Source organism: Cygnus atratus, chromosome Z (assembly GCF_013377495.2).
Source record: "Cygnus atratus isolate AKBS03 ecotype Queensland, Australia chromosome Z, CAtr_DNAZoo_HiC_assembly, whole genome shotgun sequence".
NCBI classification, from domain to species: Eukaryota; Metazoa; Chordata; class Aves; order Anseriformes; family Anatidae; genus Cygnus; species Cygnus atratus.
This window is the reverse complement of record NC_066396.1, coordinates 83,041,752-83,059,117: the sequence shown is the minus strand read 5'-3', so window position 1 is coordinate 83,059,117 and position 17,366 is coordinate 83,041,752. Positions and strand designations below refer to the sequence as shown.

Below are 17,366 nucleotides of genomic sequence, written 5' to 3'. Positions count from 1 at the left end.
ATTTCATGTTTGTGGAATTGTAAAAAGAACCTTATGCTGAAAAGTAATAATGTAAACCTACATCACATAAAACTGGCAGAAGGAAAACAGTTTTAGGGAATTACTGTAACATTAACATTAATAATGTATTAACTGATCTTGCAGAAAATTTGTTACAGCATCTATAGAGAGAGAAGTTTTATAACCACTTTACTCTTGTTCTTATTTTATTTCTGTCCACAGTATTACCACCTACTGCTTATGTTTATTTTTCTTCTTTATTTTTTTTATTTATTTTTGAATCCATTACCGTTTTGGTTGATTTAATTACTTGAGCATGTGTAAGTACTTAACGTGGAGAAACAGCACTTAGTATTTATTTATGAGACTGCAGTACTTAAAGATATAAATAAGCTAAATTCATGACATCGTTTTCAAGTAGTTTCATATAAATGCAGATTTCTTTAATTGTAATGGTTCAGAAATGTAATTATCTGAAAACCTGCAATCAAAACAAATACACGTTTTTCTCTTGTAGGCAAACAGATGTTACTTTGAGTCTGAAGGATCCTCATTACCCAGACCATGATCTGGGAAGTATATTGTTATCAGTTCTGTTGGCTCCTAGAGAAGAACAGCGAGAAGCGGTAATTGCAAATATTTTTATAAGTGTCATCACTCTTATGACTCCTCTATGGTTAGATGACTTAAAGCACAAGAATAAACGATATATCGTGAGATTAATTTGATATTTCCAGGTCTTAGAACAATGCTGAGCAGTGTTTCAGGTATAGTTGAGCATACTTCATCTGGGTTGGATTCTCCCTGAGATGGTAGTGAGTGATTCAGACAGAACATAAACAGTCTGCAGTTTCAAATAAAGTAAGTTGCAGGTGTACAGTGGTGGTTAATATAGAAGAATATCAATGAACCATTGGTGAAGAATTTTGGACCCAGTGCTGCCATCTCCAGATAAGAATATTTGAATACTAATCCACACTGAAAAGAAAGAAACTCGAGGAAAAGTAGTATTTCTACTTTTGGGCTTTTAGTGATGAATTGTTACCTGATATTTTTCAATTTTATTAATAGATTTAAATTGATTTTTTTTTCTGGTTTTCTGTGTCTATTGTAATTCCTTCATCAATCTTAGTTTTCTAAGTTGTTTAGTTAGTGAATATGCTTTCTAGTTTTGTATTTAGATCCTGTTGTGACAAATTCTGTCTGCAGTTTGGATGTGTTTTGTTTTTAATTTTTCATCTGTTGGTTTTTGACTTAAATAGTGATAGTACATTTACAGTAGTAATACAAGAGATGAAATCTTCTACAGAGGTTGTAAAATAATCTGAATTCCTTTCACTTCAGAGACGGGAAAAGAAGTGTTAATCTGATGAAATTTTTCATTCATATTCTGTGTCTGTACTGCAAACAGGGATATGATCAACTTTATAGTTTTTGTAAAAGCATATACATTTCTGTAATGCTACAGGACACTGGTGTGACATAATCCTGTTACATACCTGACAAATATTGGTGTGTTGTGATACTCTTCTTTTTCCAACTTTTCCCCTAGTGCTAATTAAATAACCTAGTAACTCAGTAATTGGAACTATGTATTTGGTAATTGGTACAACAAAGGTGAGAGTTTTGAAAACAAGTTTCTCATCTCTTGATTTTCTTTATGACATTCTGTCAGAAATTACCAAGAATAATGGAAAATAGTAATAATGTACAGGGAGTTTATTTAAACTATATTTAAATTTATTTATTTTTAATTATATTATTCTTTCTTTAAGCTATACCTTTGTGCAGGCAACTCAGAACAGTTCCTTGCAAATTTTCAACTCAAAAGTGTTCATCATTTGACTTGAAAACATACTTGATTACATCATTGTTTTTATGTCTTTGAGTAAAAACAGCATTTCTGAGTCAGGTGACAATAGCCCTGTCATTCCAAGTGATTTTGGTATTATCATGCTGTAATCTTAAATCGTGAAGCACAGAATAAATGTGCTTTGGTGTGTGAAACCATTACATGGACAGTAGAAGTTTGTTTGATTTTTTCACCATACAGATAGGATACCTGCTGTGTCTTTCAGTCTTAAGGAAGAATATTATTTATTACACAAAGAGAGCTCATGAAAATCACGTTTGAAACAGTGAAATTAAGACACTACAGTGTGACATGTCTTTCATATGGGCATTTGTTCAGTGAATTTAGGAACTGAATGTGCCATAGACTTGCTAGACAGCAATTTTTCACATATCCAACTGACTGATGATAAGAGGAAAAACTGGTTTTGTGCTGTTATACATTTCATTGTTACCTTTCTATTTAGTAAGTTAATGGTTTTACTTTATCGGAACTGATCTTTGTTGTTGTTGTTGTTGTTGTTGTTCAAGCTGTTATTTTTTGGCACTTTATTCTAAAAATGCCCAAGATTGACAATGCCCTGATTCTTAATCTCGAGTTTTCTATTTATTATTAGAAATCAGTCTTGCCAAGATATGGAGCTCACAGCAGTCCTAACAAAGTTACAGTAAAATTAGAGAACTTATGTCACAGCGAAGGAAAGATGACCAATAAGCTTAATTCTGAATTAATGTATACAAATGTAGTATAGGTTCAGTAGGTCAGGCCACAATTACCTTTTATGGAGTTACCACATGTACTTGTATATTTGTTAATTAGATTTTATTTACTATCTAAGGAGTAAATATATTACAAAATATATCACTCAAATTGAATTGTCATCCTTGACTGTTTTTAAGAGGTCTTGTATAATAATGAGGATAATTTTTATTTGTTTATTTATTTATTTATTTATAAGTTTTATTGAGTTTAACTTTGTTGGGAGCAATAAATTTTCAAATGCTGTGCTAGATGATCAAAGCTAATTCTTGTCTGCTATAGAAACATGGCACTAACATAAAATAGTAATTAAGGAAAATCCTACAATCCCAACCTATATAGTGTTCCATTTGAATGATTACTGCTTCCCTTCTATTTGGTTATCTCTATATAGGTAATAATTCAAATAGTACCTGTTGAAACTTATAGATAGAAACATGTCAGGATCCTTAAATATGTTTTAACGATTGCTGCAGAGAAAGTGTGTCTTCACATCATAACCACTTTTTCCTAAGTCCTTCCAAATTTTCTTAAATGTTTTTGGTTTGATGTTCCTATATAACCTACGTTTCAAGCTTTATCTGTTCAATTGATGACAAAATGTATGAACAGTTTAAAGTTATATAAGTGGTATAAAATGGTTAAATTACAAAGCTGAAGAATTCTGAAATTAACGGGTAGCACTTACATGTATTTCATGTACTTAAAGTCCCATGTTCTTAAATTATAAGTGTGCCTTAGGATCATTTTTGGGGAAAGAAAAAGAATAGCTTCAACGGAAGATGTATTAGCTATCCTACATTGCTATAGCATAGAAGTAGCATTGTGTCTGACCTTATATTTTGGCAGCTCTGTACTCGTACTTCAAACATCAGTCCTCTGAACAATACTTGCTGTTTGTGACGTATTATTTGAGAATTTTTGCTGCAGATTAGACTTTCCAAGCAGATCATTTAGCTACCTGAATTGGAGCTACTGAGAGTGCTTTGGAGGTCTGGCATTGATGTGTACATAAGGTTGAGTCTTCTGACAATATGTTTTTTGTATCTAGGTAGAGGACAACTCTTAATAGCAAACCATTTTATTGGCATACCAAAATAGTGTAGGTACATATTACAAGAAGTGTCCTGTCATAGTGAGTAAGAACTATTGATACTGTTAGCACCTGTGCTGGTTGATAAGATATTCCAGTTGGAATTTCAGTGCACTAGTGGCAGAAAATTGGGGGCCTTATTGTGTATTGCTTCCTACCTATGAGGGGGAGCTATTACTGCAAATCATTTTAAAAAGAAGCAGGTACTATGAAATAGTAATAGTTGATCATGTTTTGGATGGAACTATCCTTTATGAAGCCTTGAGATGTGCAAAGAGATGTGAGAGATTTGGTATGGTACACAGATGAGCATTTTCTTCCTTCTTTCTGGAAGAAATTCTGACAAAATGCAAATTTTCAGTGTGCTGATAGATAAGATTTTCTTTCTAATTTATAGCTAAAAGGTCCGATTTCCTAAGATCAAAACAAATCTCATCTTTATATTCAGATAACTATTAAGAATATTAATATTTGCATATAACTATGTAAAATTATATTAATAACTGGAAGAGCTGAAAATTTATCACCAAATCTTGTTATACTGTCATAAGCAATGCTTAAGGAGTTTACAGTTTGTGTGCTTCCAGGAGAATAATGTTAGACATGGTTTCAATTTAAAACAGACTCCATATACTATATTCATAAATAAGAACACGTTTCATTTTTGTAGTCTGTTTTCTCAGGAAAAACATGCAGAAGTAGCCTGCAATTGTCTATGAGTATGGGCAACTGAACAAATTAACATTTCTAGCAAATCTTATATGGATCTTTGCCTTCGGTGTCCTAGTGCTTTTTCTGACAGCATAAAAATTGTAACTTTGCAAGTACTAATCTCATAATATAATGCCATTCAAATTATGTACCTGAATAGAGGTCTATTCTTCTGAGCATTGTTGAAAGGAAAAGTCAGATTTGTTCTGACTTTTGAACATTCATAAATTGTGAATCAAAATTGATGAATGAATTATTCTTATACACCACAGAAGTAAGAATGTTTTTAGTATTCATGAATACTAACACAATTGAGTTGCACTAGTTCCAATAATTCGTTTGCATTTGCTTTGTGCTGTTAACAGTACTTGTCCTTTACATTAATATTGCTGTTTGAATTACTTTGCTTTGATAGAACAGTTTAGTTAACTAGTGTAAACAAGGAAGACTTAAAATTAAAAAGTACACAAAAAGTATGTGTATACAAAAACATTAAAATCTATGAGCTCTACAAAAAAATACTTTTATCTCTACTTGTAAAAATATGTTTATGATGTAGTCTCTTCTACCTTTTCCTTAATTTCTCCTTTTGAAGAACGTAATTTTAAAAAGTCAGAACTAACAAAGAAGTGGATTTTCTCTTCAACATGCTTGAATAAAGCTTGTTTTGTTTCTTTAATTCTGACAGTATTTACCTTTAAATACCTGTACATTGTGCATGCCTGTGTGTCATTTATATTGCATGCATGCCAATCAAAAATGTGTACGAGATGTCTGCAAATTCTATGCTTGGTGTTGTAACCATTGGTGCCGTGGTGCATGTGACTGTTTTGGCTTTTTCTCTAGCAGAGTGCAGTGCACAGGTTTTGTCACTGGAGAACTTGCACAGTGTCTGTGAGTTCCTTGGAGCTGCACATCTCCTGTGTATTCTCTAGATCAGTCGCTTCCAGCCTAGGGCTTAAAAACAACTCTCGGCTACAGGGAATCAGAAAGTTGGGGACTTGGGGCCAGCAGAGCTTGAGCACTACTGTTTGGCAGCTGCCAATGGCTTGAGTAACATAGAGAATGGAAAAAAAAGGAAGCATATGAGTGTTACTTGGATATTGCTCTTTGGTGAGAATTAAATTACAGCATCTTTTTTTCCTTAAACAATTAATCCCAAATGATGATTTTTTTTTTTTTTTTGCTTTTGACTTTTTTGCTTTTGACTTTTTTTGCTTTTTTGTCAATAAAAATATTGACAATATGCTGTCAATTTGCTCACTGTCTTAAATCTTACAGTGTAAAACTGTCAATCTTACAGTGTAAGCTTGTTTTTGTCTTTTTAACTTTGCCAAAGGGATAATGATATATAATAGAAGAAAGAATGACAGAAGGGGAGTCAGGCATGGAGTATTTTTGTATCACATAGTTCCACATAGAGTAGACCATCCACCACAACCTGCCCCATGCTATGTATTTGTTTTATTGGCTTCGAAGGGTGGTTTTGATTGATTCAGCTTAACCTGCTGGAGCTGGTGATATTGCCAGTGCACTCAGCAAGTAAGTCACGTTTCTTTAGCTGCTGCACATACCTAACTCATCAAAGGTAGGTCGGTAGGAGGTGCAAAGGCAGGTCGGACAGGATGCAGGAATGTGGTTATACAAGAAACGAGGTGGGCCTTGAGCTGCTTGCTCCCCACGTGCCTCTCATTCTGCCCATAAGAATGAGTGAAGTGGCTTTCTCCAGCTTTGTAAAAAATTTAATATCTATGTATATTTAACAAGGCTACGGTACCATTAACTTAATGGCAGAGCTGTTAAGCTTTCTGACCATAGCAACTTAACAATTTTCCTCACCATCTTTTTTCTCCTCCCAACAAACTGCATCTATTGGAACCAAATTCTGAATATTTTACAAGTAGGGAAAACACGTATTTCTTCCTGGTGTTTTTTTTTTCTTTGTTCCCCCCCCACCCCCCCATTTAATACTTATTTCGTACTGAGTAAAACACTCGCATTTCAAAATTTATTTCAGTCTGAAGAACAAAGCATTTTTGCAATAGTTAATTAAAAAATAAGCATTGTACTTGTTTTTCCATGATCTAAAGAAAGTTTAAAGAGAAATTAATGGCCTTCAATTTATTCTTGCCCAGTATAAGCACAAGCTGGAAAATGTTGTTAAATTGCACAAACTAATTTCTCTGTATTTCCACAGAACTGCTTTAAGCAATAGTTGTGTTCACAGATAATTTGTCCACAGATAAATTATCCATCTTGACCTGTTTTAGTTACAATTAGGAATCTGTTTCTCTCGACACTATCCTCCAGCATGCTAGAGCAGTACCAAGGTTTTACAGATCACTTAAGTAGCAGGACACAGCTGCTGTGATTTGTTGTTTTGTTGGATTTTTTAGATTGAAGGTATGCACTTTTTTCTTGACCATATACTTAATTTTAGCCCATGTGTGTGATTATCAAAAAATAGAGCTATTTTTACTGCTGTGAAGCTAAATAGTAATGATAATCTTAAAATTTTTGTAATAGATGCATGTTGTCCAAGAATAGGGCATAGGGTTTATCTTTATGTGGCTATGCCTGTGAGCTAAACAGTAGTGTTCTGAAGAATTGGAGTACATTAATATTTATAAAACAATCATTCAAGGATCAGGAAAAATTGAATTCAGTATAAGTAATGGCAAATTACTTTTTTTTCCTTATCCAATTCTTTTTTCTCTTCTTTTTTTTTCTTAAAAAAAAAAGGAAAAAAATATATATATAAAAATCTTTTTAACATAATGCATTGTCTCCAGAAATAAGAAATTCATACCACCCAGAGAAGTATACCTGGGTGTGAACACTGCTGCTAGATGTCTGGATTTATTTTAGTTTTGTGTAGTTGTCGCTGGAGTGAGTGTATGTGTTGCTGCTTCAGTGGTAATGGTGGTTAAATGTGGATTGTCCCTGCGGAGAGACAGCTGGCCTCCTTTTCTGTATTTCAGAGAAAAGGTAATTAAAATGCTCTATTTTATTTTCAGACAATGCTAATGAGGAAGAGTTGGAAAAGATCAAGTAAGGTAAATTTTAGCATGTGGTCTTCTGGCATTTTTATTACAAGAACTTTGATGTTTACCAGACATGCCATGCAGGACTTGTGACACAAGATTTATCATCTTCCTAATTGTGTTTTAATGAAATTGTTTGTATTCTGTTAAATCAAAATCATGAAACAGCTGAGCTTTTAATGTAATTATTACATCATTCAAGTCTGTTGTAGCATTTTAGCTTGTCTTGGAAGTCATCTAGTAACTTCTGATAATGACGAGTAAAGGTGTTCTAACTCTTTTTCTGATAGCTTTAATATCTCATGCGTAAACTATTTCTTTTAACACGTGTTAATGTTTAAATAGAGCTCATGTCAGAGGGTAACTCATTTTCCTATTACTTACTATTATTGCCGTTTACAATGCTTGTGTGAAAAAAATGTTCAGAGTGGCGCTTCTCAAAGATAAATTTCTCTGACCACAGGACATGCACGTATAGCAAAGAACAACAGCCAGATTTTCCAAGAGCAGAGGAATCAGTCTTCACTTTATACAGCTCTTTAGATGCATCTCCAGGCAAATTCAGTATCTGACTTTTCTACTCCTAGGAGTTATGTGAGTGAGAAAAAGGGTCAGTGTATGTTCTTTTCCTCTAGGGAAAGGCTGGGAGATTCACTGTAGCAGAGTACATTCAGTCTTACCTTTTTCCAGTATGTGTTTTCAAAAACATAAATAAAACGTTCATAATTTCACAGCAGTTTTCTGGCTGCTCTTACTGAATGCTGTTATGCTGCTTTTCAGTTGAGTTGAGCCTTTTTTTTATCTTTGTAATTAGAAATAGTTTTATATGTGAAAGTTTAAATAGTTTTAAATCTGAAAGTCTTCATCTGCATTGGTAGATTTTTTTTTAAATATATTTTCATGTATAGGTGTTAAAATGAGAACAAATGAAATAGCTATAAAGGGTAATTTCACTTCATAAAATGATTTACTTTTCTAGCATACTGATGGACAAGGTCATAGGAGGTTATTGATAAACTGTGTTTTATGTACTGCTCACTTGAAAATATTTGCATGGTATTTTTAACCTTAAAAAAAAAAAAAAAAAGGAGCAGGGTTTATAATTCTTGGGCTCTGATTTGGGTTTTCACAAAGTTTGCTTCTGTGATACAGGAGGGTATGTAATCTGTGTTTCCTTTCTGAAATCTATGAAGCAAAGATAGTTGGTGGTGTGGTGGTGCATATTTTGCTTCTCGTATGGTTTGTGTAACGTTTCCCAAAATACATACATAAGTTGCTCAAACTTCTTCTACAGTTGTGAGATTGGCAAAGGGTCTGGCTGTTTTGCACCCTGCCAGCTAACTCCTCATGTGCTGAACGTATTGGAGGAGAGTTTGTAAAATCAGTTTAGGAAAAAATTGTCCCAAACTTCTTTTCAGTTTGACGCAAATGTGAGCTTTGATAATCCAGAATGAATGGCATGTCACGATAGCTGGCAATTCTTCAGAGCTGTTCACCTGAATTATTCACCTGTGTTTTCCTTTGTTATGTTCATTTGGTAACACTTAATTCAGTAGTCGCCATTTTTGAAAAGGGGAATATCAGAAGATTTAGCAAATAACAAGTGCATGAATTTAAATATTACATTTTTTTACATTTATCTCAGCTCAAGTCATACTTTTGCCTAAATTTGTAATACATGTATAATGTGTAATACGCATTGCTATGCATGTAATCCACAGACAGAAGTCTCCCAGTTAAGCCACAGAACTGTGTGATAAACTGTGCTGTTTTTTAATTGAAGTCATGTTTGTTTTAATCTGCTCATTTATCTTGTGGGACTCTTCTAGAATTCCAAATCCCTGAACTGTTTTTAGGAGAAAAAAATAAATAAATTAAAAACATTTTATTTGCAAGCAAATCTCTCCAAAAAACAGTTTCCTCAGGGGTGTGGAGTGACCAATATTAAATGAGATGTCATTTGCCCGTCTAAAAAATGTTGAGAGACAGGTGCTTAATGCTTTTAGATAATAAAGAAAGTTCCCTATTGGAGATCCTTCATCTTTGGGAAGTATTTGTATTACATTTATGAGAGTTGAGAAAAAAACAGAATTTAAAAATTTTTTTGAAATATCATTATAAATTTTCCATTTTTTTTTTTAGCTTTCTGAAGTCTTTAACATGGCACTTCTAGGAAATCAATCTGATTTTGTACATTATGGTAGTGTACATTACTTTTTTAAATTGATGTACTTTAAATCTAGATTTTCTATAATACACATAACTTGAATTTAAGACATTACAAATGCACACTGTTATCACATCACTATGTTGCAAACTGCTTAACTTGCTTGTTGAGGAGAGGAGAGGAGACGAAAACTATTTGTAGGGTCTGAATAGTCAGAGGCATTCATTTAAACCAAGTAGAGGGTTTTTTTAAGCTTCTTCTAGCTTTTTCAGAGGAAAAAATGAACAGCTTTAACCTCTGTCAATGGGTTTTCCTCTATGTGCATAGAACCTGATTTTTTTGGCTTTCTTGGTACTCCGTGTCGACCACACAGTTCTTTAGGGCAGATTTTCCTTTTTGTGTTAATTCTTCCCATAAAGATACAGACTTGTCTTTCTCTTTATGGAAGGACCTCCAGGGTTTCGACCTGCATCCTGGTCTCCCTGTTTTCTGTTTTCTGCTTTTTGCTATGTTTTTAAAACTTTAGGAAAAAATTAGTTCTGGCTTTTTATTTACTCGTTTCCCTCAGCACAGAGGCTTAATCAGTCACTGAGAAAAGGATATGGGAAGAGCCGATTAAAATGTTGGCAGCATAAAAATGAGTTAGGAATATACACGTATTACTCTCTTTCTTCTCATTTTATATTCTGTTCAGTACAGTGCTGTCAAACATAACAAAAAAGTTGCCTCTTTTATTAAGTACTTCCTTTCATTTTTCTCTTAGGTTCTAATGATGAAATTTAATTTCTTTTGTCATTTGCCTTTACTACCAAAATGTTTTTAAGATAAAACCTTACTGCTTCTAGCACTTCTATAATGTGGAGTGGTGTTTAACATTGAAATCAAAAGCATAAATTTGTGGTCAATCAAGCTGTAATTGTACTTCAATCAATATATGTTAGAGCAAATGTGTTTTCCAGTCAAAATTAAGTTTGTTTGTTTGTTTGTTTGTTTGTTGGTTGTTTTTCTTGGTTATAGCTGGGAAAGGAGAAGAGCTGATATGCTTAATTAAGGAAAAAAAAAAGTTGGGTATTTTATAGTTTTTACCTCCCAGTACAATGCACTGACTTTTCAAGTGGTTCTCCCCGCGAAGAGTTACAGGTTTTTTTTTTTATAAACATTGCTTGTTTTTTTAGAGATATCAGGTAATCCTACCTGCATTTGACAATTAATCATTTTCATTAACATAAGCAGAAACCTTTCTATGTGTTCTTCTTTCGAAGAACATTTCATGTTGTTTTGAGCAGACAGACTTTTCTGCAGAGAATCTGAAGGTACTGGTAAATTGGGCCCCTTTCTCACTGATGCTGTACAATTTGCTGTATGATTGCAGGAGGTTAATTCAGACGAGTGCAGGGGATAGTGGCATCAGGTAGTGTGGGGTGAAGGCAATAAAACATGAAGGAATGATCTTGGGAAGGTAATAAGAGGCCAACAGCAAGGCAGGTGGTTTTGGTGAACAGACTGAATCTCGCTTCCCAGATTTTCAGTTGCCTCGGACATTAAAAAACCTACTTGTGTGTACATTGGATGTGAAAAAAAGACAGGAAATAGGAGTAACAACCTGAAAAGTTGTCTTCCTGCCCTAATGTGTGAACAATGTAGCCAAACTGTGCTGACCTGTTTGTTTAATCTGTCCATAAAAATCTACAGTGATGGATATTATGCCACCATACTATCATTTCCATTATAATGCTGTTTTTTTTTTTTTTCCCTAGTGTCTGACAGTATCTCCTGTGATGCAAATTATGCTTATCTCTTCCCTTGACACAGATAGATATGTTTTGTCACAGTGATTTGGGCACAATTTACATACACATTTTAGAGTACCTCTGGGGAAAAAAAAAAGCTATCTTGAAAAAAATACATGTATATTTAATTTGAAGGAAAGTTTTGGGGTGTTCAGGTACTAAAGATGAAGAGTCTGTAGGAAGAAACAAAACAATGGTTTAGTCATTAAGGTTTTACTCTGTGTAGATAATATATTGGAAGGAATAGTGATAAGATGGGAGAAATTAACAAGACTGTTGATGGTTGACCACAGCCAGCACAAAGCCTTGATGCTGTGCAAACACTGTTCAGCAACAGGTAACACAATGGTGTGTCATCAACAATGTTTTAGGAACAAATCCAAAACACAGCACCTTCCAGGCTGCTGAGGGAAAACTGAATTCCATCCCAGCCAGACCCAGTATAAGCTCAAATGATGTTTTTTGGTCAGACTGATTTTCTAACAACCTTTGCTGGGTCTTGACTCACTGTTAGTTGTGGAGCATACAGGAAGCCTCTCTGAGAAAGACTGAAGGACAGGGACTGTACAGTTTCAGCTCAGAGTGCTCAGAACTATGTCCAACCTGATTTTGAACATTTCCAGTGATGGGGCATCCACAGCTTCTTTGGGTAACCTGTACCAGTGTCTCACCACTGTCTGCTCATCACCCGGCCTCTATCCATGTTTGGGATCGACCCAACCCATGTGCAGGACCTTGCACTTGGCCTTGTTGATCTTCATGAGGTTCACATGCACTCACCAAGTCTGTCAGGATCCCTCTGGATGTCATCCTTTCCCTTTAGCGTATCAGCTGCACCACCCAGCTTGCTGTCATCCACAGAGCTACAGAGCTGCTGGGTGAGGAAATCTGCAGGAAAAGATAAGATGTCACCCTCTCTTCGTTTAAAATTTCCATTTTGTTTCGTATTTTAGAACTGCAAATTCCAGAATGCACTAGAATGTATTAGTGCTATTAATTTATATTACTAACATGTGGCGAGCTCTTTCAGTGTGACTTCGATTAACTGAAATGAAAGCTCCATTCTTCCCAGAAATTAAGATACATTAGTCTGGGTTGCAACAGATTATATATAAACTAAGAGTAAAATTAGTTTTTCATCCTGAAGTCATGACTGTGAAACCGGTTTTGGTTAATTACAGTTGGAGATGAGTGCATTCACTGCCTAAGGCAAGTGAATTAAAGCAGTTTGTAGTTTGTGTTTAGATGACTGTTTTTGCTTTAATTCATCGTTACAATACTTTTTTCATATACCTTTTAAAACAAAATTATAACTTAGGAAAATTTGAAAAAAAAAGCTAAATGTAATGTGCTTTCAGCTCCTAACTGCTGACTGTTTTTAAATTTTATTTCAGGTGTTTTCCTAAAAATATGCATGTTCAGTAGCACTCACTAAAATGCCAAAAGCTATGGCCTTGTGTTTTCCTAAAAAGATGCATGTTCAGTAGCACTCACTAAAATGCCAAAAACTGTGGCCTTATTAACTGATACTTTTATGCCTAATTCAAAATATTTGCTTTATGTGACAGATTGGCCTTTTTCCTAGCATGAAAACCTGTATGAAGCATTTTTTCTATTTTAAAATTGAAACAAATGCGTTTCTGCTGGAACAAGATGCCTCTTGAGTAGAGAATAAAACTTGGAAATAGCAAATAATGGTTTAAGGATAACAAAGAAGCAGAAATATGGAGTAGTATGACATTGCTTAATTGAAGGAATTTGCAATCAACGTAGCATCTTTCAAACAAAGCTGTGTATAATTTTAGAATAGGAGGTAGAATTATTTTGAGATGGTTTATAAGAAATTCTTTTTTTAAGATTAAGAAAATATTAGCTTTTGTAAGCCATTGGGTTCTAGATGTCAGTTTATCAGGTGTAAATAGTGCTTGAAGGAAAACTGTTAAATAATGGAATAGAAGTAAAAAATGTCAGAATAGATACACCTGTCTGTTAGACGTCTGGCTATAAAAATTATGCAAATATTTGGTGAAGCTTATATTTGCATTATGGATACGTGAGTGGTAGCAGCTGTTATGGTTATCAATCAAAACAGCAGAGTAGTATTTCAGCAGGGGGGTCTGGGTTCAAGTTTCCACTTCCAAAAGCACAGGTAGTTTTCATCAAGTGTTAGTGGCCACCATGCTTCTTTGTGTCACATCCACTTTGGTGTTAGGACAGCGGAAAACAACATGATCATCAGGAGACCTGTTCACTTCTATGTATTGCCAACACAGGTCCCAAGAGGAATTGCTGGGAGGAGGAGAAGGGTGAAGGTTAGCATTATACCGGCACAGGCTCTCCAACAACTCCTGCCAGCACACCTTTTTCCTGTATAAATATTTCTGCCCTTTTCCAGAAAATATGAGGCCTAATTAGTGCTTTTACTCCTCTTAATAGAGTCACAACCTTCATCATATTACACATGAGCTGGCTCCAGTGTAAAACTACAGTGTGGCTTTCCTTGCGTTAGTTTAAGTAGCACGCACAATTGTTGGACTCTGGAAACCACAAAAATTCATGAAATGTTGCAAAAGTATCAGCTGTTATTTCAAATATTGCAGTGTCACCGGAAGATTGCTACAACAGTGACAATATAAAGTTGTCAGAGCAAACATCCTAGACCCGATTTAACATGGTGGTCATATTAAGAATATACGGGGTATAGAGCAGTGTAAACTTCTCAGGTTCTGAAAGGGTTAGATTAGCTTCTCCTGGAATGGAAATGTCCTCAATTATCAATTATTGTTGATCAGAAGTTAAGATAAATATTCTTTCATATTACAGTACTTATCAGAAGTAATCCATTTACAAAGCTTGTTGAGTAACAACGAGCAGAAATTACAAGGAATTGCCAGAGTCCCGCTGAAGGCCTTCTTAGTAGCTCAGTAGCTATCTGCTGATAAATTCTGCAAGGTGTTGTACTTTTTCTAATTTCTAACAGATGAAAAGCATTTTCTGTGCAGTTTTTTTACATCTGGCTGTCCCTTGATTTTTTGTCATGTAGGCAAGGTAGCATCTGTGTCTATTGACATTCTTAATATATATATATATATTTTTTCTTTAAATGCTTTATGCAAGCTGTGTACACATCCCAGAAACTGGGGAACTGGGGGAGAAGAATTCTGACTTTTTTCTGGAATTGGCAGCAGTCATTTACAGTGACGGCTTTGATTTGCTTTGCTGTATTTGTGTTTATTCTGTTCAGCCATGGAGTGAAGTATCATTCTTTGCTACACTCTTTCTTGATTGCATTTAATTTCAAGGTTCCAACCCAAAGTTAGTCTTTGTTTAGGTAATCTTTTGCAGGAAACATGGCTGCATCATTTATTTATCTGATTTTATGACTTTTTTGTTTAAATAAGTTTGTGGTAGGCACAACGTTCTAATCTGCCTGCAACAGCACCCAGAGGCACTCATTATTTTTGGGGTAGCTGTGCAGACATATCCATGACAGAAGGGAAAATGTTTTCATCCAACTAGGAAATCCTATTCGTATTAGGCAATAAAACACAGGAGGACTAATGGTTGTATTTAATTTCAGACAGTTTAGTAGTCTAGAGAGGTGAACAATAATTCACTGAAGAGTTATTTCTGAGAGGCAGTATATGGTAATTAGCTTACTTCATCTCTTAACTGCTGAACTGTTCTCAAGCAATAGATTTTGCATTCAAGGACACAGAGGAGGTGTGTGCCCTAGTGGTGTGTGTAGCAAGGAGATTTAGTAAAAGCAGATTCTGTTCACATGGGCACAAGCACATGCAAGTGAGAGAGGTGGTTCTTCGCACAGCATGAAGACTGGTCAGGTCAGGTATGGAGGGGACAGCTCATAAGGTTTCTCCAAGTAATTATGGGCTAGAGTTTCAAAGGTCACTTAGATATCCAGAGATAAATACTTAAAAGATTTTCAAAAGTGCTTAGTAAGGCTTCTCTTCTTTTGAAGAAAGTAATAACAAAGTTGTGTCGACTGATGCACTCATCCAGAACGTATTCTTGCAGTCTTGGCCCTCAGGAGCCCTGTCCACAGCTTCATAAAGGTCCACGCTGAATGTGGAACCTCAGCCCACAGTGACACCTTCCTTTAAGTCTCTGAGACATCGCTCTGCACTGTGTCCTGAGGAGAGCACCACGGCACGTCTGACCTTGGGAGTGCAGAACAGAGGCCCAGGACTTCCCAGTACCTAGATCTTTTTCTCAGCCTCGGTTGGTTTGTGACTCAAACCCATATGCCCACATACAGAATTTTAAGCCATGTGGTAAGATTGTCTTTCAGCTCCGCTGTTTATCTGGCAGACTATATTAATCATATCTAATAGGGGATACAGTTCCATTTTTGTGTCAGCAGGTTTTCTGCTGTTGGCATCCCTAGCCTTTCCGCTACCCTGAATATAGATAGAACAGGGGAAACACAATTAAAAGCTAATTTTATCAGATCAGAAAATGTTATTTTTGCATACTGCTTATGGTAGAAGTATTAAAGATATAAGATATGAAGAGATGTGTGTTTTTCTCTTGCAGGCAGCTATAAGCATCTTTTGACATGAAAGACTCCTTTTCAAAAATCTAATTTTTATTTTCTTTTGGGAAAATAAAATTTCACAGTATGCAACCTACATTTGTTTTTTGGTTGGTTGTTTATTTTGGTTGGTTGGTTGATTTTTGTTTTGTTTTTAATCACATTGATGCTGGTTAGCTGTGGCTTGAGAGCTTGTCCTTGCTTCTGTCAGAACTGTGACATTACACAGACAGTATGGCCAGTTACAGATGGAAGTATTCTGAAATATAACTTTACACCTACTCCCAGAGAAATTAAAAACTGTGCAGTTTCTTCAAGTTTTTATCTGTTTGTTGCAGAAGAGTGAAACCAGGATGCAATGTGCATCACCTACTTTGTTGGAAATAAGACAGCTAAGAACTAGTTTCAAGAAATATTTCTTCATAGGAGGAACTTGGAAAGAGTCATGCTGATGTCTTCATTTTACTCTCATGGTTTTACTTCTGGCATTGTGGGATGGATTACAGAAGGTTGCTTAGATACCTAAAAAAGTACCTAGAAATGATGCACCTGTCTCATCCTGTGAAACAAATGTCATAAGGAAAGAACTCTGTGATGTGAAATTAGTCTTATCTTCCATTATTTCATTTATTAGCTTTTGACAAATTTGACTTGAAATCTAGATATTCTCCTTAGCTTTAGTTCCCGCTAGCTGTAGCCCTTCTCTTTCAGTATGTCTTCCTTTTTCAGTTTGCTATTTAATGGATCTGTGTGTTGCCAATAAAGCCAGGGAGAGAAGAGCACAACCATGGTCCAAATTCCCTACCTCAGAGAAGCAGCAGCAACAAGCAGCACATACCAGTTTATTTCTAGCAGCCAGCTTCTTTTATTCCAGCAGATTGAAATTTGGGCTATAGCTTTGCTACCAGTCAACATGCCACTGGTATCTGATGAACATTTTGCGCATCATAAACTGTACGATCTGCCTCTGACCTGAAAGGGCTCTCTGAAGCAAAACAGGAATATTTGTTCTCAGGATTTCTTCTTGGTTCTTGTAAACTCCTATCTGACCCAGCTGTTCTACACTCTGTGGTGGATCATCTGGTCTTGCCTTGCCACCTCAAATGAAAATTACATTAGCTGATGAAACTCACTACTGCTCATAAAAAAAAATAATAAATCAGTGTGCTTTATATGGTGGCAGCTGCTCTAATGCAACAAGTTATTTTAAGAACTGTTGAACACAGGGAATTTAGGTCAAGTATATTCTCTAAATGATTCACTGCCTTGTTTGTGATTAGTTAGGTAAAGAGTTCTGAGTTATGCTTAAGTTTTACTTTAAGAGCTCCACAGCTGTAAATGCAAACTAATGCTAATTTTCCATGAAAATATTCTGGAATTCATTTGGATTCCCACTCA

General features: G+C 35.2%; 1 protein-coding gene across 1 annotated transcript in view; it reads left to right on the top strand.

Annotated features, from left to right (window-relative positions):
• Positions 1 to 17,366, top strand: part of MCTP1 (multiple C2 and transmembrane domain containing 1) — a 191,593-nt gene that overhangs the window by 40,842 nt on the left and 133,385 nt on the right. The window contains 2 exon segments of the mRNA XM_050716521.1: positions 518 to 626; positions 7,433 to 7,471. Of these exon segments, the coding sequence (XP_050572478.1) occupies positions 518 to 626; positions 7,433 to 7,471 (148 nt within the window).